The sequence below is a fragment of the Somniosus microcephalus genome, chromosome 7 (genome assembly GCF_052327205.1).
Source record: "Somniosus microcephalus isolate GS21.2 chromosome 7, FLI_Smic_1.0, whole genome shotgun sequence".
In the NCBI taxonomy this organism is placed as follows: Eukaryota; Metazoa; Chordata; class Chondrichthyes; order Squaliformes; family Somniosidae; genus Somniosus; species Somniosus microcephalus.
Genome location: NC_140993.1, coordinates 208,755,929 through 208,783,756, shown reverse-complemented (window position 1 = coordinate 208,783,756; position 27,828 = coordinate 208,755,929). Strand labels below are relative to the sequence as shown.

The window sequence follows — 27,828 nt, the reverse complement described above, 5'->3', positions numbered from 1 at the left end:
CCCCACCCCATTCCCTATGTGCTCTCATCACTAACAATCTTATAGCTGCCTCCTCAAATACACTTCAGGGCTTAAAATTGATAGTCTCTCCTCTTGTGTTCTTCTGCTACCTTCTTTAATGTGCCAACTTGTCCTGCAAACAGAAAAGTAGCATTGAGATGTTAGGGGCACAAAATTCTGATCCGGAGCACCCATTTTTTGGGCGCTACAAGTGCCCTTAGTGGTCCAAAATGGCATCTGCGGCCCGCGCACACACTTCTGGTGCGAGTCGCACTGGACGCCATATTGGTGAGGGCGTTAGCGCGCGTGCAGTAAGCATCTGCCGGACGTATGCAGAGTAGGCAGATCATAATTGTGCAATGCTGATTTGACACCAGTGCTGCCATTTTGGAGCTCAATGCTCCAGCTAACACCCTGTCTTCACCTCGCACAGCTGAACAAGCGTTCAGCAGCAGGAAGGGCCCCCCACCAGCGCTAGTTAAAGGGATCATCAACTACTTTCAGGTTAGTTGCTGATTGATTTCTATTGGCACAAAAGCAAAATACTGCGGATGCTGGAAATCTGAAATAAAAACAGAAAATGCTGGAAATACTCAGCAGGTCAGGCAGCATCTGTGGAGAGAGAAACAGAGTTAAATGTTGCAAATGGGGATGGCAGAATCATCAACAGCTGCCATGTGAAAAAATAGGGGCAGGAGTTATAGTCTGAAATTGTTGAACTCGATGTTGAGTCCAGAAGGCTGTAAAGTGCCTAATTGAAAGATGAGATGCTGTTCCTCAAGCTTATGTTGAGCTTCGTTGGAATAGTGTAAGAGGCCGAGGATGGCGAGATCAGAGCGGGAGTGAAGTGGAGAATTAAAGTGACAGGCAACCGGAAGCTCGGGGTCATGCTTGCGGACTGAACGGAGGTGTTACGCACCTCTGTTGGGTGATTGAACACCTCCGTTCAGTCCGAAACGTTGACTTTGTTTCTCTCTCCTCGATTCTGCCTCACCCGCTGAGTGTTTCCAGCATTTTCTGTTTTTTTCAGATTTCCAGCATCCGCAGTATTTTGCTATTGCGTTGGAGTATGTATGAGGATACCGTCATCTTCTATGGTTTCAGTCCCGCCGCTGGCCACGGCCTCAGCAATGGCCGTTCCAATGATGGACAGCACTCCATGTCCTTATTCCATGGGGATAAGGACATGGAGGAGCGCCTGCCACCTACCAGTTAGCTCCTGCTGCCTCTGGTTGTGCACCACCTTGTCCTGCAAGAGAGGGAAGTGTGTCAGTGAGTGTGTGGCAATGTGTTTGGGTGATGTGACTGTCATGGTTGAGTAACTGGCAGTGTGTGCCAGGTGTGAGATGGGGGTGTGAGGCTTGCCACAGTGTTAAGTGTGTGAGGGTGAAGTGAAGCTATGATTGTGAGGTATGAGTTGTGATTGATAAAGATTGTTGGTAGGTGAGTGATGGGGGTATGGTGATTTGAGCAGCATGTGAGGCTAGTGGTGCAGTTGCTAGGATATGGCATTTACAATAAATTCACTGACCTTGACCATTCATGTGAGGTCATTGAACTTTTTGCGGCACTATATCCAGGTCCTCGGGGCTTAACTCCTGGCATTGACCTCCATGGCTATCTGGTCCCACTGCCTTTTCAACGTTTGTCTGGAGGGCCTCCTAGCTCCCTATGGATACAGCACAACGCTTCTCCTCTCCACCTCCTCCACCAAAGCCTCCCGGTGCAGCGTCGGAGAACCTTGGAGCCCGCTCTCTCCCTTGTTGTGCCATTATTGAGTGTATCCCAGGTCAGAATCAGTTGTAGAACGACTTCCAGCACCTGCTCCAGCCACAATACACCTCCCCTTTAAGAGGTGCAGCCTGGCTTTAAGTAGTGCAGGCCAGCTTTAAGTGGTGCTAACCTCGTACGATTTTAGGCCCCCTGATGATGCATGCAGCCAATGAATGGTGCAGTTAACACTGGCTGCATGCTACAATCATTTAAAGGAGCAGGCAGCATGAAGTTGGCCTGCTGCCTGCTTCAGATTGAATGGGCGCGGGTGAATCGCACATTGCAATCTGCGACCATTTTCAGGGGCTATCGAATTTAGCCCCCACAAAGTCTCAAACACATGCATTAACATTTAAGTGCCCATCCTGCATCTTGGCATGTGCGTGAGTAAATAAATGTACCGCATGCTTTTGTTGAAAGAATTTTTCAGGGCAAACTTGTGTGGGTGTAAATATTTGAGCAATGAAGGGACCTGTATGGTTGGGCGTAGTGCTTTGCCGACAGCCACTGGTATGGAACCAGTTGAGATGAAACACTGTGGCCTAGAATTTTTTTTTTACATTTGTTCCTGGGATGTGGGCGTTGCTGGCAAGGCCAGCATTTATTGCCCATCCCTAATTACCCTTGAGAAGGTGGTGGTGAGCCACTGCAGTCCGTGTGGTGAAGGTGCTCCCACAGTGCTGACTTTGTCGTAGTGGTTTGTTATAACTGAGTGGCTTGCTCGGCCATTTCAGAGGGCAGGTAAGAGTCAACCACATTGCTGTGGGTCTGGAATCACATATAGGCCAGACCAGGTAAGGATGGCAAATTTCCTTCCCTAAAGGACATTAGTGAACCAGATGGGTTTTTACGACAATCCGGCAGTTTCATGGTCACCATTACTGATGCTAACTTTTTTTTAAAGTCCAGATTTATTTAATTAACTGAATTTAAATTCCCTAGCTGCCATGGTGGGATTTGGAATTCACGTTTCCCGGCCTCTGGATTACTAGTCCAGTAACATAACCATTATGCTACCGTACCCTCGGGGGTTTAGCGCTTTGAAGAAAAAATGGCGGCCGACTCGCTTCCGGCTGCCTTTTTGGGCATGTCGGCAGCGCTGCCATTTCCTGCGCTCGCTGCAGAAATGGAAATGAGGCAGATCGTGACATCTGAGTGTGCAACGCTCACTTGATGCAAGATCTGCCATTTCGACGTCGCCGCTCCACTTATCACCCTCTCTTAACCACGACCAGCTGACCCAGCGTTCAGCAGCAGGAAGGAGCCTCCAGCAGCGATATTTAAAGGGATCACCAACAATAACTTGCAGCTGACATGGGCCTAGAAACTCAAACCTTTAGCGCTGGCTTGAAGAAAAAATGGCGGCCGCCTCGCTTTCGCTCACTTCCGGCCCTCTCTAAAGCACCCCTGTGCATGCAGCCGTTGACAGTGTGTAGAGCCAGGAGAAAGCGGTGGTGAGCTAGAACGTGTACAGTAAACAGCTGCTGAGATAATTGGTAACTATGGAGTGCTCAGACTATGTAATTGGAGTGAAAAGTGCTTCCAATGAGCTGCTTCCAATGAGCTGCATCAAATCTCACCCCTGGTCAGTCAAACATTATAGGAGGTAAATATTTTAAAAATAAACTGTACCGTATTACAGGTGTAAGAAGCTCAGGAAAAAATCAACTGCATTTCGTTAAATTTTATGCATTGGGTTTTCTAGTTTAAGAACTGATAAAATAAGATGCAAAGTTTTGAAGTCTGTTTTTAAAAGGCTTAACACCATATTCTCACCAAGAGTTCTTCACAAGTCTGTTGTTGTTCATTTAATTGAAATCTCTGCACGATTTACACCAGTAAACTCCTCACCAAGAGTTCAATTTTCACTTCTAAAAATTTTTATTTCAGTTGATTTCTCATGTAACGGTTTAACAACATCTATGCTATAGTCTTTCATTGTGAATAGGTGACTACCCGAGATGCGGCCTTCGGCCTCCTGCTGATGTTACTGCCAGAAAGAGCATGTTGCACGGGAGCTTCTGCGCTGTGCTCATTTAAATCAGCAGGCTTTACCGCTGCTGTGGGCAGCCGTTAACCCTGGCCCACGGTGGCACTGCCTGTTTTCGGGCTTTAGCGAATTTCTAGGCCATGGCTTCTCAGTTTGAGTGGCACTGTGTAACTTTCTGCAACTCTTGCAGCTTTCTAAACTTCTTTCAAGTTCCTGAGGTGACAGGAAGTGTTGATGCAAGAGGAGAATGCCTTAATTCTCATTTAATGGCTTCTGCTCACAACACTTGCTCACTGTCATGGGGCAGTCCCCCTCGCGCTCGAGCATCTTTGGCAGAGGGAGCGGAGGCAGCGAAGAAGAGGAGAAGATGCGCACAGAGGGAGGAGGAGGAGGAAGGCTCTCAACAGGAGGCCTTACCCACCTAGGGTATTCCGAAAGCACTTCCCTTACGCTTCTCCTCACTTAATTGGAGGTATTAGGAGGCTCCACTTCACCAAGGAGGTGGTCACTGTGGTGTATGTAACCTGTTCCACCTTAAGAGAACTTAAGCCTGGTCCACCTTAAGAAAGGTACTACTTTCTTTGGCTGCTGTATACGTAATACCGGTGGTGACCACACCGGTATATAAGCACAGTGTAATAATATTGTATTCAGTATAGTCCGACCTCCAACCAGTAAACCTGTTGAATTTACTCTTGTGGTCTGTGTAGTAATTCTCACTATAACACACAGACTTAACAGTGGCGACGAGTCCGATTCTTACCCTGCTGCAGTAATTTCCACGGCGACTTCGTCCACAGACAGGACGTCGAAGAGAGGTTTCCACCCTCATCACCTACGGGAAGACACGTCGAGCGGCAGGCATCGAGCAACCAGAGTGCAGAAGACATTCCGACCTCGAAGCCTCCATCAGCGACTGTCAGCTTCTTCTACTACCTCGTGGTGGGTAAGCCGGGCAGCGACGCGACAGAAAGTCAACCGCGTTGGCTGTACAGACGGGGCTGGGAAGACGGAGGAATAAGGGCGGTGAGGTCGATCGCGACCAGAGATAAGGGCCGGGCCACTTTCGAGCGAGAGGCGCAGCGCGGGACATCGATCGCGACCGGAGATAAGGGCCGCATTCGGGCTAAAGGCGCAGCGTCTGGGTAAACTGAAGGCGCGAGAGCCGCGGTGAAGCGGAGACAGCGTCGGGGGACGGGTGAAGACCGCCAAGCGTGGGAAAACCGCCATTTTGTGGGCGGAGGACGACGGCAAGAGCGGGAAGCTGCCATCTTAGATAACATTAAAAATCCGATAAATTGCTACGATGCCTAAACATGGGAACATTAATGCCTTCGACAGTGATATAGAAGACTGGGCTATGTATGTAGAATGTGTACAAAACTATTGTTAGGCAAATAAAATTCCTGAGACAGATAAAGCACTAACATTACTAAACTTAATGGGTGCAAAGACATACAGGCAATTGAAACACCTGTTATCACCAGATGAACCGGCGGATAAGACGTTCGAACAGATTGTTACTGTTCTAAAAAATCATCTTAGCCCCACGCCGCTGATGCTAGCGGAACGATTTAAATTTTACGATAGAAGACAGCTGCAAAATGAAAGCAATGCTGAATATTTGATGGAATTACGTAAGCTAGCAAAATATTGTCAGTTTGGAACGGGACTGACAGAGGCACTTCGAGATAGATTTGTGGGTGGTTTATTTAAACAGGATACACAAAGACGACTGCTCGAGGAGAATGAGGAGAATGAGCTGTCTCTCGAGAAGGCGGTCACTATGGCAGCAGCACACGAGGCCGCAGCGAGAGGCACGGCAGTAATGCACCTACGGCCACCGGAACTCGGTACAAACAAATTGGGTTTGAGTTCTGTCAAATGTTATCGTTGTGGAAAGACAACGCACGATCAGAACCAGTGTTGGTTTAAAAACCAAGAATGCAGAACGTGTGGCAGGCTTGGCCATATAGCTAAAGTATGCCGGTCAGGAAAGAAGACCAGCAATAAAAAGTCACCGCAAGGAAAATATGCAAAGGTACACAAGGTGACAAAGAACAGTTTGACTGAACAGAAGTCAGATTCAGACGCTAGCAGTAATGAACTGGATAGCTTAAGAATACACAACGTTGGTAAGGATACAGACCTCCAGACAATTTGGGTCACTCTCCAGATAGCAGGAGTCCAAGTAAAAATGGAATTGGACACTGGATCGGCATTGACGGTCATGAATAAGAAAGATTACAGAAGGTTATTCCAACATATTCCCTTACAGGATACGGAGATTATACTGAAAATGTACACTGGGCAAAGAGTGTACCCCATCGGAAAAATAGAGGTAGAAGTGGCCCACAAGGGCGAAGGAAGCCAAGTAATGGACTTATATGTGCTACCTGAAGGAGGTCCACCACTACTAGGACGGGAGTGGATTAGGAAAATGAATATGGACTGGCACTCCTTGAAAGCACTAACGGTAGATTCCGGGGAAACAGCTGTCAAACCTAAACGATTGTCCAGAATATTGGATGAGGCTAAAGCGGTGTTCCAGCCGGGACTGGGAACACTGAGAGGAATTACGGCAAACATCAAGATTGATGAACATGCACAACCAAAATTTTTTAAAGCCAGACCGGTACCCTATGCAATACAACCTGCGGTTGAAGCGGAGCTGGAAGCACTAGAACATTCAGGGGTACTGTCTAAAGTAGATTGGAGTGAGTGGGCTACGCCCATTGTTCCCGTTATGAAACGTCCTGCGAACAATAAGCCAGGAGATCCAGGGAAGGTTCGCATCTGTGGAGATTTCAAGATCACCATTAATCCGGTGCTTCACACGGTGCAGTATCCGCATCCACGGATTGAGGATATTTTCGCTTCACTGTCTGGCGGGAAACACTTCACCAAGATAGACCTGGCGCAGGCGTACTTGCAGATGGAGGTTGAGGAAGAGTCACGCCAATACCTCACGATCAACACGCATCGAGGGTTGTACCGGTACCATAGGCTGGTTTTTGGTGTGGCATCGGCTCCAGCAATTTGGCAGAGGGCCATGGAGCAGGTATTACAGGGAATTCCAGGCACACAATGTTACCTGGACGACATTCTGATCACAGGTGATGGTGATGAACAGCATCTCGCTAACTTGGAACTGGTGCTCAACAGACTGAAAGAGTATGGACTTAGATTAAATCGGCAGAAATGTGAGTTCTTCCAGAAGCGGATCTCGTACTGTGGTCATGTCATTGACCGGGAGGGGCTTCATAAGTCTCCTGACAAGATAGCGGCAGTTGTAAAGGCTCCCGCTCCGGAGAATGTCTCTCAGTTGAGGTCGTTTCTAGGATTAATTAACTACTACCATAAATTTCTGCCAAATCTATCCACGGTGCTGCATCCGTTGAACGCTCTTTTACAGAAAGGGGTACCATGGGACTGGGGCGAAAACTGTAAGAAGGCATTTCGCAAAAGCAAAGAATTGATCACCTCAGAGGAAGTGTTGGCTCACTTCAACCTGACACTGCCTATTCGGTTGGCTTGTGATGCTTCTCCATATGGTATTGGGGCAGTACTCTCACATAAATTGCCAAATGGCACGGAAAGGCCAATCGCGTTTGCATCCAGATCATTGACCTCCGCTGAGCGCAACTATGCGCAGATCGATAGGGAGGCCCTTAGCCTTGTATGGTGAGTGAAGAAGTTTAATCATTACCTACAGGGCCAAAAATTCACACTTCTGACGGACCATCAACCGTTGGTGTCCATTTTTAACCCTAAGAAGGGTGTTTCGGTGATGACAGCACAGCGTCTCCAGAGATGGTCTCTTTTCTTAGGGGCACATCAATATCAGATAGAATTCAAAGGTACAAAACAGCATGGCAATGCTGATGGCCTGTCGCGCCTGCCACTACCTGAAGATGAAGATACGACGGAAGTTGACCCTGTTGAGTTATTTCATTCGACCATTATCGAGTGTTTACCTGTCACCAACGCAAGGATTGAAAGAGAAACCAGGAACGACCCGACACTGTCCAGAGTCTACGAGGTGACAGTGAAAGGATGGCCAACACGGGGTGATCCTCTGTTACCGGCATTCTCGGCAAGGCGAGACCAGCTGTCCGTCTGCCATGGTACTTTGATGTACGGGACAAGAGTGATTATTCCTCCCAAGTTAAGGGAAAGAGTTTTAAAAGAACTACATGAAGGTCATCTGGGGGGAGTTAAAATGAAAAGTCTTGCTAGGGCTTACGTATGGTGGCCGGGTATTGACCAACAGATTGAGGAGTTAACGAAAAGCTGCGCTGGGTGTCAAAAAGTGCAAAATGCACCTCCGATAGCACCGCTACACCCATGGGAATGGCCTTCAGCCCCATGGCAACGCGTACACATTGACTTTGCTGGTCCATTCATGGACTCCATGTTCCTAATCGCGGTGGACGCACATTCCAAATGGCCAGAAGTCATCAAGATGAATACCACTACTTCAGAAAAGACAATTGCGGTGTTAAGAACAATATTCGCAAGGAACGGATTGCCAGAACAGATCTGTTCGGACAACGGACCACAGTTTGTATCGGAAGAATTCCAACAATTCTTAAAGAAGAATGGAGTTAAACATTATACCTCTGCCCCATATCATCCGGCGACAAACGGGTTGGCTGAAAGATTTGTCCAGACATTCAAAAAGGCTATTAAGGCCATGAATGATGATCAGATTCCACTGCAACACAAGGTCGATAAGCTCCTGATGTCATATAGAAACGCCGATCATGCCGTGACTAACCAAAGTCCTGCTATGATGTTTTATAACAGGAGGTTGCGGTCCAAGTTGGACTTGTTAAAACCAAATGTGCGGAGGGAAGTGGAAAACAAACAGTTTCGGCATATTAACAGCAAGACCACTCGAACTTTCGACGTAGGACAACCAGTGATGGCAAGGGGCTATGGAAACGACAAATGGCAGTCCGGAACAATCCGGGCCAGACAAGGACCTCTGATGTACACCGTAGATATTGGTCATAATGTGATAAGGCGTCATGCGGATCAACTGGTAGAGTCGAGAGCAAGTGTCGAACCCATGGTTGTGACAGAGACAGCTGTGGAAGACGTTCATGAATCTGAAGCATCTACCTCGGCCGAGAATGTATTTGATGATGATGACACCCAATACATTGGCAACCAACTAGAGGAGGCACCTCAACAACAAGAATCAGAGACCACTGAAAGGCGTTATCCAAGCCGAATCAGAAAGCCTCCTGAGAGACTGAACCTTTGAACTGTTATACCTGAAGTTATATATGTATATATGTTATGTTTATTTGGGGATATGACTGTTAAGCTAAAAAGGGAGGATTGTGGTGTATGTAACCTGTTCCACCTTAAGAGAACTTAAGCCTGGTCCACCTTAAGAAAGGTACTACTTTCTTTGGCTGCTGTATACGTAATACCGGTGGTGACCACACCGGTATATAAGCACAGTGTAATAATATTGTATTCAGTATAGTCCGACCTCCAACCAGTAAACCTGTTGAATTTACTCTTGTGGTCTGTGTAGTAATTCTCACTATAACACACAGACTTAACAGTCACAAAACTCTGCCACCTTCTGCAACCAGAACTGCAGCCTCAGAGCAGGGCAACCACGGCTCTTCCAGTGGCCCTCAAGGTCACCATGGCCCTCAATTTCTTTGCCAGTGGATCCTTCCAGTCTGCAGCAGGAAACATAGCAAACATCTCGCAGTTCGCCATCCATCGCTGCATCTGAGAGGTCACTGAGGCTCTCCACACCAGGAGAAGGGACTACGTTGTCTTCTATCTGACCAGAGAGAAGCAGGACGAGCATGCATGTGGCTTTACCAGGATAGCAGGCTTCCCCATGGTGCAGAGCACCATCGACTGCACACAGGTGGCTTTGCGGGCGCCGTAAAACAATCCTGAGATCTTCTGTAGCCGTAAAGGCTGCCACTCACTTAATGTGCAGTTGTTGTGTGACCACGCCCATTGCATCATAATGGTCAATGCCTGCTATCCTGGCAGCAGTCATAATGCCTTCAGCCTGCGCCAGTCCGGGGTGTTAATAATCATCCAGCCACCACATCAAACCCAAGGGTGGCTGCTCAGAGACTAGGGCTATCTGCTCTGCACCTGGCTGATGACTCTCCACCACTCATGGTCAGCACCCATATAATGACAGCCATGCTGCCACCAGGAACATTATCGAGCAGACCATTGGACTGATGGAACAGTGATTTTGCTGCCTTGACCGCTCTGGAGGAGCCCTTCAGTACATGTCAGAGCAGGTGTCCAATTTTGTAGTGGTCTGCTGCATGCTTCACAACTTGGCCATGAGAGCCCAGCCTTTGCCACCAGGGATTGCGGGACCACCTCAGGAGGAGGAAGAGGGAGAGGAGGAGGAAGTGGTGGAGGACAAGGATGAGGAAGCGGAGGGAGGAGGCAGGCAGCAGATCCCCGTTCTGGGTGGGCTGTTCGAGAATGCCTCATCAGACTCCGATTCCAATGAACGAAACCCCAGATCCCCGTTGCTCACCACATCCCCATCATACCATCCCTCTGTCACGGAATATCACAGCATTCTCCTGGGCACAAAGCTGAAAGGAGAGCCACCACAAAACAAACATTCCAAATACAAATCATAAATTTATCCGAATCCAATTAACATTACAATATCAACTAATCACCCTTGTGGATTCCCTTAGTGCCTGTCGTTCGTGTGCCTTTACCTACTCTAGTGCTCGCCCAGTGGCTGCAGCATGGCTGGGGGAAGAGTACAAATGACATTGACGAGCTGTGGCCCTGGAAGGCCCGGCTGTAGACTGCACCACCTTGGCATGGGCAGCAGCAGTCTGGGCTAGCTGGCTGAGAGGCAGCGACAATAGCGGAGTGGCAGTGGTGAGAGCAGGAATGCTGTCATCCTGAGAGAGGACAGCAGGTTCCTGCTCCACAAATCCACTGCCACTCCCCCGGGATGGCACCTCAGCATTCCCAGCCATTTGTTTGAGGACAGATTGCTGGCCTGCTGTGACACCCTGAAAGCTCCTTTCCACACTAGTAAACCCAGCCACGATGGTAGCAAGCTGAGCCTGCAGGAGAGCAGTCGGAGCGTCCACTGCAGCACTGAGACGTTGGGTCACTTCCGCCTGTGCTGCAATGGAAACCGCGACGTTGTCCATCAAGGGCAATTAGGGATGGGCAATAAATGCTGGCCTTGCCAGCGACGCCCACACCCCATAAACAAATTTTTAAAAACGCTCAGCATCATGTCTGGGTCCACAAGGTCGCCCCTGGAGTTTTCCATCATTTCCATCCTGGAAATCATGGGATCCAAGCTCTGTGCAAAGCCCAGTCCAATGATGGAGATGGACTCATCCATGCTCCTTGACACTGACAAGAGGCTCACTGGCAGGCCTGCCATTGCAACCAGCATTTCCGTGTGCATGGCCATCACCCTTCTTCTGAAGGCTGCCTCATCGAGGTCATCATCTGCGTCCTGTGCAGCAGAACTCGCCCTCCGGGAAGCTGGCACCTGTGCCTTTCTCCCTGGCCCAGCTGCAGACCACTCATGCCTGGTGACTCACTACATGCAGATCCCGCCTCTCTATACCATCTGAAGTCCACACAGTGCTATTTGGTGAGGACGGGGGGTGAAAGCAAGATATCCATGCATACATCATCAGCTTGTAAGTGGGAAGAGATTATAGCTTGAGGGGAGAGTGCAGCATCTGAGAACCTTCGTGCTTGCTCCCTTGATTACTGTGCCATGTCTTCTGTTATGTATTGTGTGTTCTCCTCCCACCTGTGGTGGCGCTGTCACAGGAGATAAATGGTTGGGTGTTCTCTGTTAAGTTTAGCTCTCTTTGTTCAGAACTTGCCAGAACTTCCTTTCCTTCCAATAAAGCACTTCATGTTTGAATCTCTGAGTTCTGAGTCCTAAATTGTGTCTAGGTAGAAAGGTACCGACACAACAAGTGGCAACGAGGAGCGGACGAATCTTCGTACGTTACGGGTGCAGTGAGTAAACAGAAAATTTAATTTGAAACGTGAGATGGCTACTATATTAGGAAACATCGGTGATTTTGATGAAAATGTGGAGCAATGAAGCGCTTATACAGAACGTTTTGACTATTTTGTATTGGCGAATGCGGTGGCAAATGAAAAGGTCGTGCCTACCTTTTTGAGTGTAATCGGGCCGAAGACATACAATTTACTTCGCAGCCTCGTGCAACCAGATAAGCCAGGAACTAAAACATATAAGCAACTAGTGGAAATTCTTGGGGCACATTTTTAACCAAAACCTCTGGTTATTGCTGAGAGATTTAGATTTCATAAACGGAATCAAGAGGAGGGGGAATCAGTGACGATGTTTATTGCTGCTTTAAAAAGGTTGTCGGAACACTGCCAGTTCAAGGAGGTGCTGAATGACACCATTAGAGACAGACTTGTGTGTGGTCTGCAAAATGCAGCCACACAGAAGCGCCTTCTTACTAAGGACAACCTTACTCTTGAAAAGACCATTGAAGTTAGTGTCTCCATGGAGATGGCGGAAAAGGAGGCTCACCAGTTGAGTTCAACAGGGAGAGTTCACAAGGTGTCGTCTGAGCCTAAAGGTGCGCGGAACGGCACATGTTACCGTTGTGGGAAAACGGGCCATCACGCTAATGACTGCTGGTGTACGGAGCTGGAATGCCGAAATTGTGGCAAAAAGGGTCACATTGAACGCGCCTGTAGAGGTAAAAAAAAAGAACAGACAGAGCTGGGAAGCATGGAAGCAAAATGTCTGTATTTGGACAAGAGAGGAAAAAGAGTGTTCATTCAGTGCAGTATGATGGAACAAGCAAAACAGAGGGGAACGACACCTCTGAGGAGGAAGAGGTGCACATACTGACGGTTGCAGGTGATTTAAATGGCTACTGGGTGTCACCACTGGTGGAGGGACAATCAGTGCGGATGGAGGTGGACACAGGCGCGGCTGTGTCCCTTGTTTCAGACACTGTTGACAACAAAATGCTAAAGTATCTTACCCTTCAGCCAACAAACATTGTGCTAAAGACGTATACCGGCGAACCTGTGGCCATGAGAGGCGTCATTGAGGTGACAGTTAAATTGAACGGACAGACTGCAAAACTGCCACTATATGTGGTAAAGGGAAATTACCCATCGCTACTGGGACGTGCGTGGCTAGAGAAAATCACGCTGGACAGGCCTGCAATCCGCATGATGTCAAAAGGGGAGTCAGGCCTGACTGCAGTGTTAAACAAACATGCAGAACTCTTCAATGGGGAACTTGGGAGCATGAAAAAGATCAGCGTGAGACTGGACATTAAACCTGACAGCAAGCCGAAGTTTCACAAAGCCCAACCTGGACCCTATGCAATTAGGCCAAAAGTTGAGGTTAACTTGGAGGCCTTAGTCGAGAATGGAGTCCTGGAGCCTGTGAGCGTGAGCAAATGGGCCACACCCACTGTTCCTGTCCTGAAAAAGGATGGATCTGTTCGAATCTGCAGGGATTTTAAAGTGACTATTAACCCGGTGCTGTCTGCGGAACAGTACCCTCTTCCCCTCATTGATCTTTTTACGGGCCTGGCCGGAGGACAAAAGTTCAGCAAAATAGACTTATGCCAGGCTTATCTACAAATGCAGCACGGTGGCATAGTGGTTAGCACTGTTGCCTCACAGCGCCAGGGACCCGGGTTCGAATCCGGCCTCGGGTGACTGTCTGTGTGGAGTTTGCACATTCTCCCCGTGTTTGCGTGGGTTTCCTCCGGGTGCTCCGGTTTCCTCCCACAGTCCAAAGATGTGCGGGTTAGGTTGATTGGCTATGATAAATTGACCCTTAGTGTTAGGGGGATTAAATACATGGGGTTATGGGGATAGGGTGGGATATGTGTTGGTGTAGGGGTTACAGGGATCGGGTGGGTTATGTGTCGGTGCAGGCTCGATGTGCCGAAATGGCCTCTATCTGCACTGTGGGGTTTCTGTGATTCTGTGATTTCTGTGAAATGCATGTCAATGACAAATCAAAGGAGCTGCTGACAATTGTGACACACAAGGGGCTATACAGGTACTGCCACCTTCCGTTTGGAATTACGTCGGCCCCTGCTCTATTCCAAAGGGCAATGGATCAGATTTTGAGTGGACTGCCAGGAGTCCAGTGCTACCTGGACGACATCCTTGTCACTGGGACAAATGAGGAGGATCATCTTCTGAACTTGGATGCGACACTACAACGACTGAAAGAGTACGGACTCAGAGTTCGTAAAGACAAATGTGAATTCTTTCAGTCTTCAGTTGAGTACCTGGGGCATGTGATTGACGCTACTGGCCTGCATAAGGCGCCGTCAAAGGTCAAGGCGATCGTGGAGGCCCCAGCACCCCAGAATGTGAGCCAGTTACGTTCATTTCTGGGGCTACTTAACTACTATGGGAAGTTTATTCCAGACTTAGCAACATTGCTGAAGCCGTTACATCAGTTGCTATGTCAAGGCAAAATATGGGAATGGACTGAAATGTGCAACGAAGCTTTCGCCCAAGCAAAGAAAGCATTGCTGAAATCGGAGGTCCTGACACACTTCGACCCAAAGCTATTCGTGCAGCTAGCATGTGATGCATCACCATATGGTGTGGGAGCAGTCATATCCCACATCATGCCTTCGGGTGAAGAGAAACCTATCGCCTTCGCATCACGCACCTTGAACAAGGCCGAGAGTAACTATGCGCAGATCGAGCGCGAGGCCTTGGGAATCGTTTTTGGAATTCGAAAATTTCATCAGTACCTGTTTGGGAGAAGGTTCACACTCCTGACGGACCACCGTCCATTGACTTCAATCTTCGGGCCCCACACCGGAATTCCGTCTCTCGCTGCAAGCAGGATGCAAAGGTGGGCTTTACTGTTGTCAGGACACACATACGACATCAAATATCGCAAATCAGACTTGCACGGCAACGCAGACAGTCTCAAGGCTACCCTTGCCTGTTACTCCCCCAGAGCCTCGTCAGATAGACATCTTCTACTTTAGACAAGTGGAGGGAGCACCTGTCACTGCAGTTCAGGTGCGAAGGTACACCCGCAACGATCAAGCCCTGTCTGAGGTAATGGACGATGTCATTCGAGGGAGAGCTATAGGAGATTCTCCTAGTTTGAAACCTTACGTTTCAAAAAGAAATGAGCTCTCCGTCCAGGCAGGTTGTCTTCTTTGGGGATGCCGTGTCATCATTCCACCACCTCTGAGGGAATCTATACTGCAACAACTTCATACAGGCCACAGTGGGATGGTTCGGATGAAGGAAATGGCAAGAAGCTACTTCTGGTGGCCAGGTCTCGATGGGAATATTGAGGAGAAAGCCAAAACATGTTCCCCATGTCAAAGGGTCCGGAATGTTCCACAGCTGGCAACCCTACACCCCTGGGATTGGCCTGCAGAAGTGTGGCAGCGAGTACATGTGGACTTCGCCGGTCCTTTCGAAGAGAAGATGTTTATGGTGGTTGTGGACACTCGTAGCAAGCGGCCGGAGGTCGCTGTGATGAGGTCTACCACGGCAGAGAAAGAAATTGAGAAACTTGGTGAGATGTTCAGCCGTTATGGCTCACCGGAACAACTCGTAAGTGACAACGGTCCACAATTTGTATCACAGGAGTTTGCAACCTTCCTGCATTTGAATGGTGTCCAACACATCAGGTCTGCGCCCTATCATCCCTCTACTAACGGCCAGGCAGAAAGGTTTGTGCAAACTTTGAAGCACGCCTTGAAGGCATCGCAAGGTCAGGGCACAATCCACCAACGTCTGAACAGCTTCCTGTTGTCCTACAGGAACGATCCGCATGCCACAACCAAAACTTCCCCCGCTTCGCTCATGATGAAGAGGCAGTTGCGGACAAGTTTTGACTTACTCAAACCTCCAAGGGCAGAACAGGTTGTCCATTGTCAACAGCAAGCTCAAGTTGAAAAGAGAGAGAAAAGAGCCAAGGAGAGACCGTTTCACCCTGGAGAGCGCGTCCTAGCTCGAAACTACAACACTGGACCGAAATGGGTTCCTGCTACAGTGATCGCGCAGACAGGCCCTGTGTCTTACACGGTTGAGACTGCTGAGGACGTCGTCTGGAGAAGACACACAGATCAACTGTTGCTAGGAGCAGAGACAGCCACAGAGGCTCCAACGGCTGGTTGGCCTGAACTGTTTCCGGATGATACCGCAAACCAGCATCCTTTGCCACAGTGCTCTTCTCCAACACAGGAAGTCAAAGAGACTTCCACCTGTGCAAACTCCTGACTTTCGACTGACACAGGCACCTTCTCCATCCAGGCCTGTGTCAATGCCTACTGCTGTGGAAGCCAGCGATGACCGCCGGTATCCTGTCAGGGAGCGGCGGCCTCCAAGACGCTTGGATCTGTAGGCTTAGCGACTTACCCACAAGACTGGGGCAGAATAAACCCCAGGGTAAAGTCAGGGTTTGAGGCAGTCTCCCTCTACCCTAGGTTCGTTGAGTGCATTGAAAGTAACTTACCTGTTGAGGAATAATGTGGGCCTTCCATTTTAGAGGGGAGGAAATGTTATGTATTGTGTGTTCTATTGTGTGTTCTCCCACCTGTGGTGGCGCTGTCACAGGAGATAAATGGTTGGGTGTTCTCTGTTAAGTTTAGCTCTCTTTGTTCGGAACTTGCCAGAACTTCCTTTCCTTCCAATAAAGCACTTCATGTTTGAATCTCTGGGTTCTGAGTCCTAAATTGTGCCTAGGTAGAAAGGTACCGACACAACATCTTCAGCCTGGCTGACAATGAGGTGCTGCAACAAAGCACCTCCCCTTTAAGTAGTGGAGTGAGCCTTGGCCAAACATTCCTGCCATTAGACAGTACCTGACATTGGGCCACCAGTGCTAAGCCAATCAGCAGCGCGTTTAACGCTGAGATCTGCGCTGTAATCATTATAATGAGCAGGCAGCACCAATTTTCCGTGTTGCCTGCACCACTTTCAACCGGCATAGGCAAATAGCGCAGGCCCTTGACACCGCCCTTTTTCGGGCCTAATCCAATTTCTCGGCCTATGTATCTGCATTCTTTCCCATCAACTTGGCAGAGGGAAATGTTGGGTAGGCTTAATTTTGCAGATTTTATGTTGCCCAGAAACCGTTCAGATATCTGCCTCCATGCAGTCATGAAGGCTGCCACTTCCTGCAAGCATTCTGCACTGGAGCACCGAACAGCGCAACCCTCCTTTGGCACACATCGTGCACCAGTAGTTCCAGCTACAAACCTGCAAACCATCCAGTTTTTCATGGATGTGGCTCCTTCAAAAGCTGCAGTCTGTAACCCCTTTAAATTGTTGCAGCTATCACTCTGCTCCCTTCCCCCAGCTGTACAAGCTCCCAGCAGAAGGCTCAAATCACACTGGGAGCTCGCGATGCATATAGAATGAGCTGTGACCCAGAAATTGGAGCTCAATGGATGTGCCTTATTCAGGCGTACACAAACTGCATGCTGACTGTCCCACCACCTCTGCAATCCTCACAGAATTTCCACCCCATTGTGTCAAAAAACCATCTTGCACTACATTTATCAGAAGAGAACTGAACTGGTTTTCATTGGAGAACAAATATTGAGGATGTATATAATACAGTTCTTTAAAATGATGAGAGACATTAGTTATGTAAGCAGATAATTTAACTTCAGCAGTGATGGCTGAACTAGAGGACACAAGTACAAAATTAACAAGCCTCTTGTAAGAGTACAGATTAGAACTTGCCCCACCATGCAAAAATCAAATATCTGTCGCAGCAACAACAAGTAATCCGACTGTGATTATTTATTATAGAGAAGGGCTAGGTTAATATCTATTTTGGGAATGAATTGAAGAATATAAGGATAAGTACTGACACAGGTGTTCAGTTTGCATTGAAACACTGTGGTTCCAATTCCAAGGGGTCAGAGGGGATGTCACTTTTGCAATGCGGCGGGTCTGGAGTTGGCTGAGTAGGTTATTATGTTACATTGATGGATGCAGAGCATCAGGAAGAAATTTCAGAGCTCTGTTTTCTTGGAACTTTTAGCTCTGATAAGAGCTGAAATATAGGATGTAGTGCAATTGATCGAGTAACTTGCATAAGATCTATGGAAGGATTGGGGCTGTTGGGCTAAACCACCTTTCTCAATCTATACTTTAGGCTTCTATGACCAAAATTGAATTTCATCAGTTTATGTCTAGCTGTAGTTGAACTGTTTCTAACCTGTTAACTGCTTTTTCATCAGGTCAGCTGAAGGGGACAGCACACCTACCCTGTCTACGAGATCCAAATCTTACATGAGAAGCAACACATTGTCAAAATGTTCAGCACCAAAAGGTCAGTTGACCAAACATTTTATGTGTAGAAGTAAAGATACAGAAATTATTGACTAAGTTACTGTTACACACAGGGAATCAGTACAAGTGTTGGCTTTTATTTGTGTTTTCCATTTCAATATCTGCAACTTTTCAAGCATGCCTGCTTTAATCAGGTAAGGTGTGCACACTGCAATTACTTTGTAATAATACATGGGGCACCTGAGGGGAAAATGTTGAAAAAGTTAACAATCTATTACTTGCAACATTTTGAACATAGGGAGATAACTTTCTTGAGAATTGTTAACCAGTGGGTCAGCCAATGAGTACAAGAGTTGAAAATACACCAACCTAGTAGCTCACTTTGGATGATATCTAAAAAAAGATAATGACATGGATTTCCTGCTTCAGAGTATTGAGGTGCATGTTCAGTGTAGTGGGACTTCCACCCGCTGCAAAGAGGCACCCCCGACCCTGGCCAATCGTGCAACATCTAGATCATTTGTATAACGTTTTTTTGGGCTCCTTGGTCTTGCCTGGGAGTCCACTAGGAGTGGGAGTGGAGAATGACTACAGCTGGCCTCTCATGTTCTCGACTTCTGCTCAAACGTTGCATTACGTACTTGCAAAGAAACACATCCAGACTTGTGAGCATCCGATCCTGCACTGAGTTGGGTTTATTGACACATTAACATCGTCTCCTTCTGTTAGAAATATATTGTTGGCATTAATATCAAATACAGAAAATAAGCTACTGTGGACACAATAGGACTCTATGGAAAACTTAATTTGATCTAAAACCAACATCTTCAGGAACCTGCAAACAAACTTCCAGTAGCTCAGTTGATTAAGGCACATAGAGCAGGAAGATGCCAGGTTCAGTCTCTGGTCTGTACTGAGTTAACCGATCTTAGCTGGATGGTATAAACATTCTACAGTTGGCCTCAGTGCCCTCACGTTCGAGGAGAGGTAATTGGCCAGGGTACCTGCTCCTGATCACTACCATGTGCACATTTATAGAAAGACCAAACCAAGCTTGGCTCTGTTTCTCCCAATGGTGGAATTACCTACCGATACTCGGGTCAGTTTTAACTTGGGGTGGGAATCATGCATGTGGGAGCTGGCGCAGGCGATGATCTGTCCAGCTTCCGGGAGCGGGAGGCCCAGGAAATTTTAACTGTAAAATTGAGGAATCAATTTGACTCACGTTCTGCTAGTTTGCAGTACTTGGCTGTTGCTTTTTGAATTCGGACTGGTTATCCTGGGACAGTTGTCAGGTCGATCAAAGTAGTGACCAGAATCAGTATAACTCACAGTATCTACTGGAGCGGGAGGAATGATTGACAGACATGTTTGAATTTCTCTTTCACTTTTTATTTCTGTGGGTATGCTTGAATGGCTATTTTTAGTGATGGTAGTTACTGCACTTGGACTAATCGTGGCTATTTTAAAAGGGCGATCTCCGATATTTAATTTTTATGGCGTGTCCACTTTTGCATGTTTTATCCCCGAGCCTTGCATTAGGTAAATCCTGTGGAGCTTAAAAAGAGATTTGATTTCCATTAGGTTCACAGAAAAAAAGTTTTTCAATTGGTTCTGTAACTGTTAATTGCCCACAGCTGTTATACAGTTCTACACAGCATGCTAATTCTAACACCGCAGTTCAGACAGTCTCCATAAATAAGAGAAGCAGTGACTTCAAGAAAGACAACATTTTATTGTGATGGGCAGAAATAGGTTTGTTGGACTCCCTGGGACATACTTAACTAAGATGGTTTAAAAAAAAATAATTATGCAGCAGTTTCACATTCTACATCGTCCTTGGTGAAAACATTGCCATTGGCAGGTTTCATGCCATTATATATTACGGTACTAATACAATTAGCTTATCCGTGGGAAGTAAATCTCCTTATGCACACAAACTCTACATGCAGAGCATCTAGAGAGTGAACATTTACTAAAGTGGATGTTCCAGAAAAGCCAAGCCTGAATAAAGATACATTTCTGAAACTAGATATCCGTATACACAGCCACACACACACACACACACACACACACACACACACACACACACACACACACACACAGAAGGACTTGGTGCCAGTTTCCATTACAGCCAGCTCTTGGTCAATAAAAATGCTTATTTGAGGTATTAATGTTTAACTATGTAAATGGAAATCCGTGTCAAATTATTTAGCATAATTTAATAAGGGCCTTAATAGTTACAATTGAAAATGGTATTGAGATAGTTTAGTGTTATTGTAAATATGACTAGTAGACAAAATGAATATAATGAGACAGTTGTAAAATAAAAGGCTTGTATTAGAATACGAGATGGAGAGCTCAGCAAAAAGCAATCGATGAATTCTCCGAATCACACAGATAGCCACTGATAGCGATTTTCCCACATGGCCACTTTGCGTCAATATTTTTATTCCATTTGTTAATGTCAAAGAATTTCAAATCTATTCTTAATATGTTTCTTTTTTTTCTATATTTTGACTCTTCATAAATGTGAATGTTTTAGACTTTGTCAGTCACTGCCATGAATTAGTGGCTCCAGAACAATCCGAGTACCTCATAACTACAACAACAACAACTTATATAGCGCCTTTAATGTAATAAAACGTCCCAAGGCACTTCATAGGAGTGTTATCAAAAAAAAACAATATTCGACACCAAGCCACATAAGGAGATGTTAGGGCAGGTGACCAAAAGCTTGGTCAAAGAGGTAGGTTTTAAGGAGCGTCTTAAAGGAGGAAAGAGAGGCGGAGAGATTTAGGGAGGGAATTCCAGAGCTTAGGGCCTTGGCAACTGAAGGCACGGCCACCAATGGTGGAGCATTTAAAATTGGGGATGTTCAAATGGCCAGAATGAGCTTAGTGCAGAGGTCTAGGGGCATTATAGGGCTGGAGGAGATTACAGAGATAAGGAGGGACGAGGCTATGGCGGGATTGGAAAATAAGGATGAGAATTTTAAAATCAAGGCATTGCTTAACTGGGAGCCAATGGAGGTCAGTGAGCACAGGGCAGATAGGTGAGCGGGACTTGGTGCGGGTTAGCACACGGGTGGAAGAGTCTTGGATGACCTCAAGTTTATGGAAGGTAGAACTAGGGAGGCCGGCCGGCCAGGAGTGCATTGAAATAATCAAGTCTAGAGGTGATGTAGGCATGGATGAGGGTTTCAGCAGCAGATAAGTTGAGGTAAAGGCAGAGGCAGGCGATACTACAAAGGTGGAAATGGGCTTAGTGATAGAACGGATATGAGGTAGGAAGCTGGATTTGTGATCGAATATGACAGCAAGGTTGCAAACAGACTTGGTCAGCCTTAGACAGTTGCAGGGAGTGAGATTGAATCAGTGGAAAGGGAATGGAGTTTGTGGCGTGAACTGAAGACGATGGCTTCGGTCTTCCCGATATTTAATTGGAGGAAATTTCTACTCATCCAGTGCTAGATGTTGGACAAGCAGTCTGATAGTATAGAGATGGTGGAGGGTTTGAGAGAGGTGGAGGAGAGGTAGAGCTGGGTGTCATCAGCGTACACGTGAAAACTCACGTTATATTGCCGGATGATGTCACCGAGGGGCAGCATGTAGATGAGATATAGGAGGGGGCCAAAGATAGTTCCTTGGGAGGCACCAGAGGTGACACTGCGGGACTGGGAAGAGAAGCCGTTGCAGGCGATTCTCTCATTACGGCTGGAGAAGGGATAGATTCCCTTTGTCGCAGTCAATTAGGATGTTATTTGTGACATAACATACTTCCTCAAGATGCACCATGTGATTGCATCCCAGTTCTACCCATTTCAGCAAATGGCATGTCATCAGCAATTGCAACTCTACTAATCAACTGGTTCAGATCTCATCAGGAACAGTCTGAAGGATACTATAAATGGAGAATAACTCATCCATCAAACAATGTGAGTTTGACTCCAGTCACAGGCAAGGGGGGAACATGAGCTTGTAATTTTGTCTTTACTTCGTTCTGGAAACTGAACGCAAGAAGTCATTTTGGAAGCTTGTTTTTAATATTTAAAAAAGTGCACCTCAAGTAATTCATTATCACGTGGTCCTTCTCTTGCTGTCTGCTTTATGGATTTTCTTTTAATATATGGCTAGTTTCGGTGTTGGATATAATTGACAGCCTGTGTGTTTTGCACGGAACTAACGTTATGTCAGGTGTCTTGCTTAAGATAAGGGTGAGAAATTGGATCTTACAAATTAATTGAAGCCCAGCAGAAGGTTGTTAAAGGCAGCAATGCTAATGAAAACCTTAACGGAAAAAACCAACGGGCCCAGAGGATGCATTTTGTCTCCGAGTGGTGCTGACATTGGTCCCACAGGAAGCTCCTTTCCCTCCAGTTGTGGTGACAAGGATCTCAGGAGTGTTGGATACACAGAGTGGAAAGAAAATAAAATTTCGAGGATACTTTGCACAATAAAAAAATCCACATTCATTTAAAAATAGCAGCTTAATCTGAACGGGGTACTTTTGGTGCCTGCACAAGAAGCAATAAAATCTTAAAATCATAAAATATACCACTAAGTGAATAAAGATTTGAAGATATTCCATGAATCAACATGTGTCTGTCTCAAGAGTCACGTACTTTCCCTAAAGCATGCTTATTTTCTGCATCAAAGAACCAGTTGCCTTCAATAGGATCTACAGTCACTGGAAAAAGAGGGTTTGAATTCCAAGGCATGACATCCAATAAGATACGTTAATAAATTTTTAGACATGGCAGAATCATGGTTTGAGTTCTAAGGGGCAATTTCCTGACTTGGTGCTGCTAGTGCGAATCCATATGGGAAATTTGTCCGTGTGCTGTGCTTGATTTCCCAGTCATTTAAATAAGTGGTTGGAAAATCACAGCAGGTGCACACCCACATTTGCACTGTGTTTCTGGTGTTTCCTTAATGTGTGTCTCTAATATTTCCCTTGCTACTGATGAAATGTTTTGGAAACCACGATAACTAATGTCTTCAAATCATAGACACAGGATTTTTGACGTATAAATTTAAAAACTGCTGGAAATACACAGTGGATCCGTCAGCATCTGAACAGAGAAAAGTCAGATGAACAGGGCTACTTTTTATGACTTTACACTTCCCGCAAGAGGGCCCACCCACCAGGAACACAAATTGGAAATTTGGATGCAGGCAGTGCATGATTTTTTGACCATTTCAGCACACCAGATTTTCTGATTTATGTTTCTGTTGTGTCAGCCTCCTGGCTGGGAGTGCAAAGTCAGAAAATTAGCCCAAACATTTCAGGTGGAGACACTTCAGCACAGATATAGGAAGGCAAGAGCATTCCTTTACAGTACTGATCAAAACAAAGAGGGAAGGGAGAACAGCAGATAAAAGTCAAGAGTTCAGATGTGCTAAATACTATCACAAAGGGGTAACTACTGGGTTTAATAACCTGTAAAGAATTTACATAAAAGACTGAAAGAGATGAAAGTGTAGATGATATAGAAGAGTCATCTTAGTCAGAATGTGAAAAGGCATGAAATGACAAGAGGTGAGTAAGACTGCTCCAGAATGGGATGCAGTGTGCCTGGGAGAATGAAGCGATAATAAAGGTTCAAAGAGTCACATCAAAGAACTGCAGAGTGGTTGTGAAGGTGACATTTTCATTGAGCTTGGTTCGAGCAATGTAAAACATTAAGAAAGAAGAAAGACTTGCATTTATATAGCGCCTTTCACGACCACCGGACGGTCCCAAAGCGCTTTACAGCCAATGAAGTACTTTTTGAAGTGTAGTCACTGTTGTAATGTAGGAAATGCGGCAGCCAATTTGCACACAGCAAGCTCCCACAAACAGCAATGTGATAATGACCAGATAATCTGTTTTAGTGATGTTGGTTGAGGGATAAATATTGGTCAGGACACCAGGGATAACTCCCCTGCTCATCTTCGAAATAGTGCCATGGGATCTTTTACGTCCACCTGAGAGAGCAGACGGGGCCTCGGTTTAACGGCTCATCTGAAAGACTGCTTTTTCCCGGCAGTCCTGCCTCCATACCCACCTCCCCAGGGCTGGCAATTTTGCCCCCATTGTGCCTAGAATCATGGGCAATTTTCCCAGCCCCAAGGAGGCAGCTTTGGAGGCGGGACAGTTGACAAAATGGCAAAAACTGAGGGCGGGTTCGGAACCCGCCACTGCGCAATTTTGCTGGAGGCGGATTTGATGGGTGCGATTCGGTTCCGCCTCCATCAGTCGGAAGAGGTAGTTAAGACCCTTAAATAGTAGTTAAGGGCCTCTATAATCCTATTTGGACAGGCCTTCATTATTTTACCACATTTTCAGTGTGTTGCACAACCCTCCTAAACCACGCCAGGTAATCCTATTGGGTTGACAAGTGAGTGGTCTCCTCACAGCTGCAGCTCCACCATTAAAACTGAGCTTTCATCAGAGGGCAATTGCAGGTGGCAGAACTTTTGTTCCAAAGGTCTTTCAGCACTTGTAGCAGGCCTACCGAAGCCAGAGGTGCTGCAGCTTCTATCTCTCAACTTGGAAGACCCTCTCCCCGCTTGGACTGAGCGCTTCCCCAACAGAGGTATCGGTCAGCAGCATGGGAAACATTTATTTCCTTTCATCATGGACCTCCTATTAGGATGAGGAGCAGCAACAGCAGCAGGTGCGCCAACCTCCTGCTCACCCACCTGATGCTGCACAGGGCAGATGGCGCCAGTGCATGGAAGCACGCCGTGCAAGGAATGCAGTCATCCTGGCCAGATTTGCATAGGTTGCCCATTGTGGCACATGTGCTTGGCTCCTTCTTAACACATGATAGACAATGGACATGACTGTCTGGCCTCCTTTCACTCTGACCACGCAAATGTTGCGGAGCCCGCAATGTGGAGCTGCCTAAGCCGAAATAACAGATGCCATCACGGCAACAGTTTGCCATCACCTAATTTTAATACATTCCCACAGGGATGGCATTTCATCAATAAACAGAAACAATCTCCCAATCTGCACACAGATCTGGAGCTTATATCTCTTACTAGCTGGACCCAAACAGCCTTGGTTTCTTTGGGAGGTCTCTTCCTCCCAGATGAGGGGAAGAGCACCTCCCTGCTAGCTCTCGCCCCCTTGACCAGCATACCCAGCGCCACATCCGAGAACCTCGGGGAGGCCCTTGCCTTGGAGCTGGCCATTCTTCAAGGAGATAACAGCTTGGAGGTGGTGCAGCATTGACCAAAAACCAGTGGAATGAGCCAAGGCAGCAAGCTGGATAAGTGACGGCAGCAGAGGCGAGTTTCAATAATTGGCCCAGGGGAACCCACACCTCTGAAATCAACTGGCGAATTAGGGGAAAATCGTAAATTTTTCCCACCTCTCAGTGGACGCCGGTTTGGAACCCACCCAAACCGAAACCCGCCTCCATTGGGAAAATCATCCCATAGAATCACACAGCACAAAAGGAGGCCATTCCGCCCAATGTGCCTCTACTGGCTCCTTTGAAAGAGCTCTCCAATTAGTCCCACTCCCCTGCTCTTTCCCCACAGCCTTTCAAATTTTTCCTTCCTCAAGTATTTATCCAATTCTCTTTTGAAAGTTGCTATTGAATCTACTTCTACACCCTTTCAGGCAGCACATTCCAGATCACAACAACTCGCTGCATAAAACAAATATCCTCCTCCTCTCTCCCCTGGGTCTTTTGTCACTATATCAGAATCCCATGTGGCAACTTGTGCCTGCAGCTCACCAACCTAATTTGTCACGTTCCGTGTATTTATGCACATGCACTTCAAGCCCTCCTTAGTGCCTCTGGTACAGTTTCTTATGCTCATTCAGGGATGAACCTGACCGTGTGCATTTTCAATGTCCTGAGCTCAACTTCAAGTGGCACATCTGTTCTGTTACCAGGCCAATCCACTTCTGCCTTTGCAACATCACCAACCTATGTCCTTGCCTCAGCCACCAGTGCTGAAACCCTTTCCTTGGCTTTGTCACCTCACAGCTTGATTTTACCAATGCCTTTCCCGCTGGCCATTATGTTTTTGTCTTTTTACTCCACTCATTTTTCCTGGGTTCAGCATCTGCTGTTCACTGCTGTAGGTGAGCTCTCATTCCCTACAAACTGGAGTGTGCCTTTATGTCCCAATATCTACATAATTTATAGTGAGCCCAGGGATCTAATAGAAAACTCTTGTCACTGTATGTTGATTCACCTGTTCTCCCGCGATCTTCCTCGACTTGGCAGTAGAGTAAACATGCCACTAGATCATGGCTTATGCTATGAACAGATTTATTAATCAGTAACTAGATAAGTGAACAATAATACACTAGATTTATAATAGTTACAAGCTTAAGTGACCTTCCCGGAAAGATGGAAAGTAACAAACCATTGCAGCTGCAGCATGAAATGTCAGTGTGAACTGGACCGAGCTGAAGATCTCTGATTTATGATATGTTGCTGCCGAACTTTCGCAGCGTCTCTCTGGCTTATCTATATCTCTTGACTGGTTTCTGATGGATTACTCACTTTGAACAAGACAGGTTGAGATATATTTTCAAAATTTCACTGGAAAATAGGAAATTTTGAATGATATGTGGTTACGTTAAGGATTAGTAATCCTGGACTCGCCAACCAGAGAACGTGAGTTCAAATCCCACCATGGTAGTTTGAGAATTTGAATTCAGTTTTTTTTTAAGTCCAGAAATGAAAAGTTGGCATCAGTAAAAGTGACCCTGAAGGTGTTGAATGCCATAGAAACCCAACTGGTTCACTGATGTCCTTACCTGCCATTCTTACCCGGTCTGGCCTATATGTGACTCCAGTCCCACATCATGTGGATGACTCTTAACTTCCCTTTGAAGTGGCCTTGCAAGCTACTCAGTTGCACAAAGCAATCAATGCCAGACTTGCCAGCGATGCCCACATCCCAAGAATAGAATCATACGAATAATGACTGACAGGAAAAGATGCACTGGTCCATCTAGCCTATCCCATATAACTGTGATGCCTTGTGCAACACAATATATAAACTCTCGACCCCACCCAAAAGTCATGTAATGTGCTGGGAGAGGTGAGAGATCAAATAAAAACCCAGACCAATTAGAGGAAAAAAAACTGGTACCTTATCAAAAGATTTTTGGAAGTCTATCTTGGTGACTTCTTCAAAAAATATAATTGAATTAGTAAGACATGACTTTCCTTTTTTTGAAGCCAAGTTGGGTGTTCCTAATATTCCCTTCTCTGTCTAAGTAGTTGTATAGTGCATCTTCAATGATCCCCTATTACTGGGGGTGACCTTCTCAGCCCGAGGAGGCGGGTGTGGAGGCGGGACTACCGGTAAAGTTGCAGAATTTGGGGGCGGGTGGCAAACCCACCCCCAACCCGCCTCCATGCCATCTTCCCAGGAGGCGGGTTGCCGTCCCATGCCAGGTCCCGTCTCCTTGGAGGCGGGAAGGGTTTAAAGCCTATTAACTAAAATAGGATTATCTGTTTTTTGCCCATACAAGTGCGGGCTTCCCGACGGCACCAAAACCCGCCAAGTCAGCGAAGCGAGTACTAGGTCTGCGGGGGTCAGGGGGGTGCAAAAGTGTGGTGTGAAGGTAAGTGATGGGTGCAAGAGTGGAGAGGTGAGTATTTGAGGTAAATCCTAAGTGATTTTAAAAGTGTACTTACCTTTGTTTCTTCCTGCAGGCTTCAGTCGGTTTCTATATGGAGTCTCGCACCTCCGTGTTGCAGATGAGAGATGGCCGTTGCATTCTCAGATGCAACA

At 46.7% G+C, this 27,828-nt stretch overlaps 1 protein-coding gene across 5 annotated transcripts in view; it reads left to right on the top strand.

The window, feature by feature from the left end:
• LOC147115101 (oxidation resistance protein 1-like) overlaps positions 1-27,828 on the top strand; it is a 1,180,356-nt gene that overhangs the window by 115,526 nt on the left and 1,037,002 nt on the right. For all 5 annotated transcript variants that reach the window (XR_015079050.1, XM_085993383.1, XM_085993379.1 and 2 more), the window contains one exon: positions 18,019-18,110. Coding sequence is in view for 4 of the 5 variants with exons in the window: in XM_085993383.1 (XP_085849509.1) it covers positions 18,094-18,110 (17 nt within the window). In the remaining variant the exon portion in view is untranslated. The remainder of the gene's footprint in view (positions 1-18,018; positions 18,111-27,828) is intronic.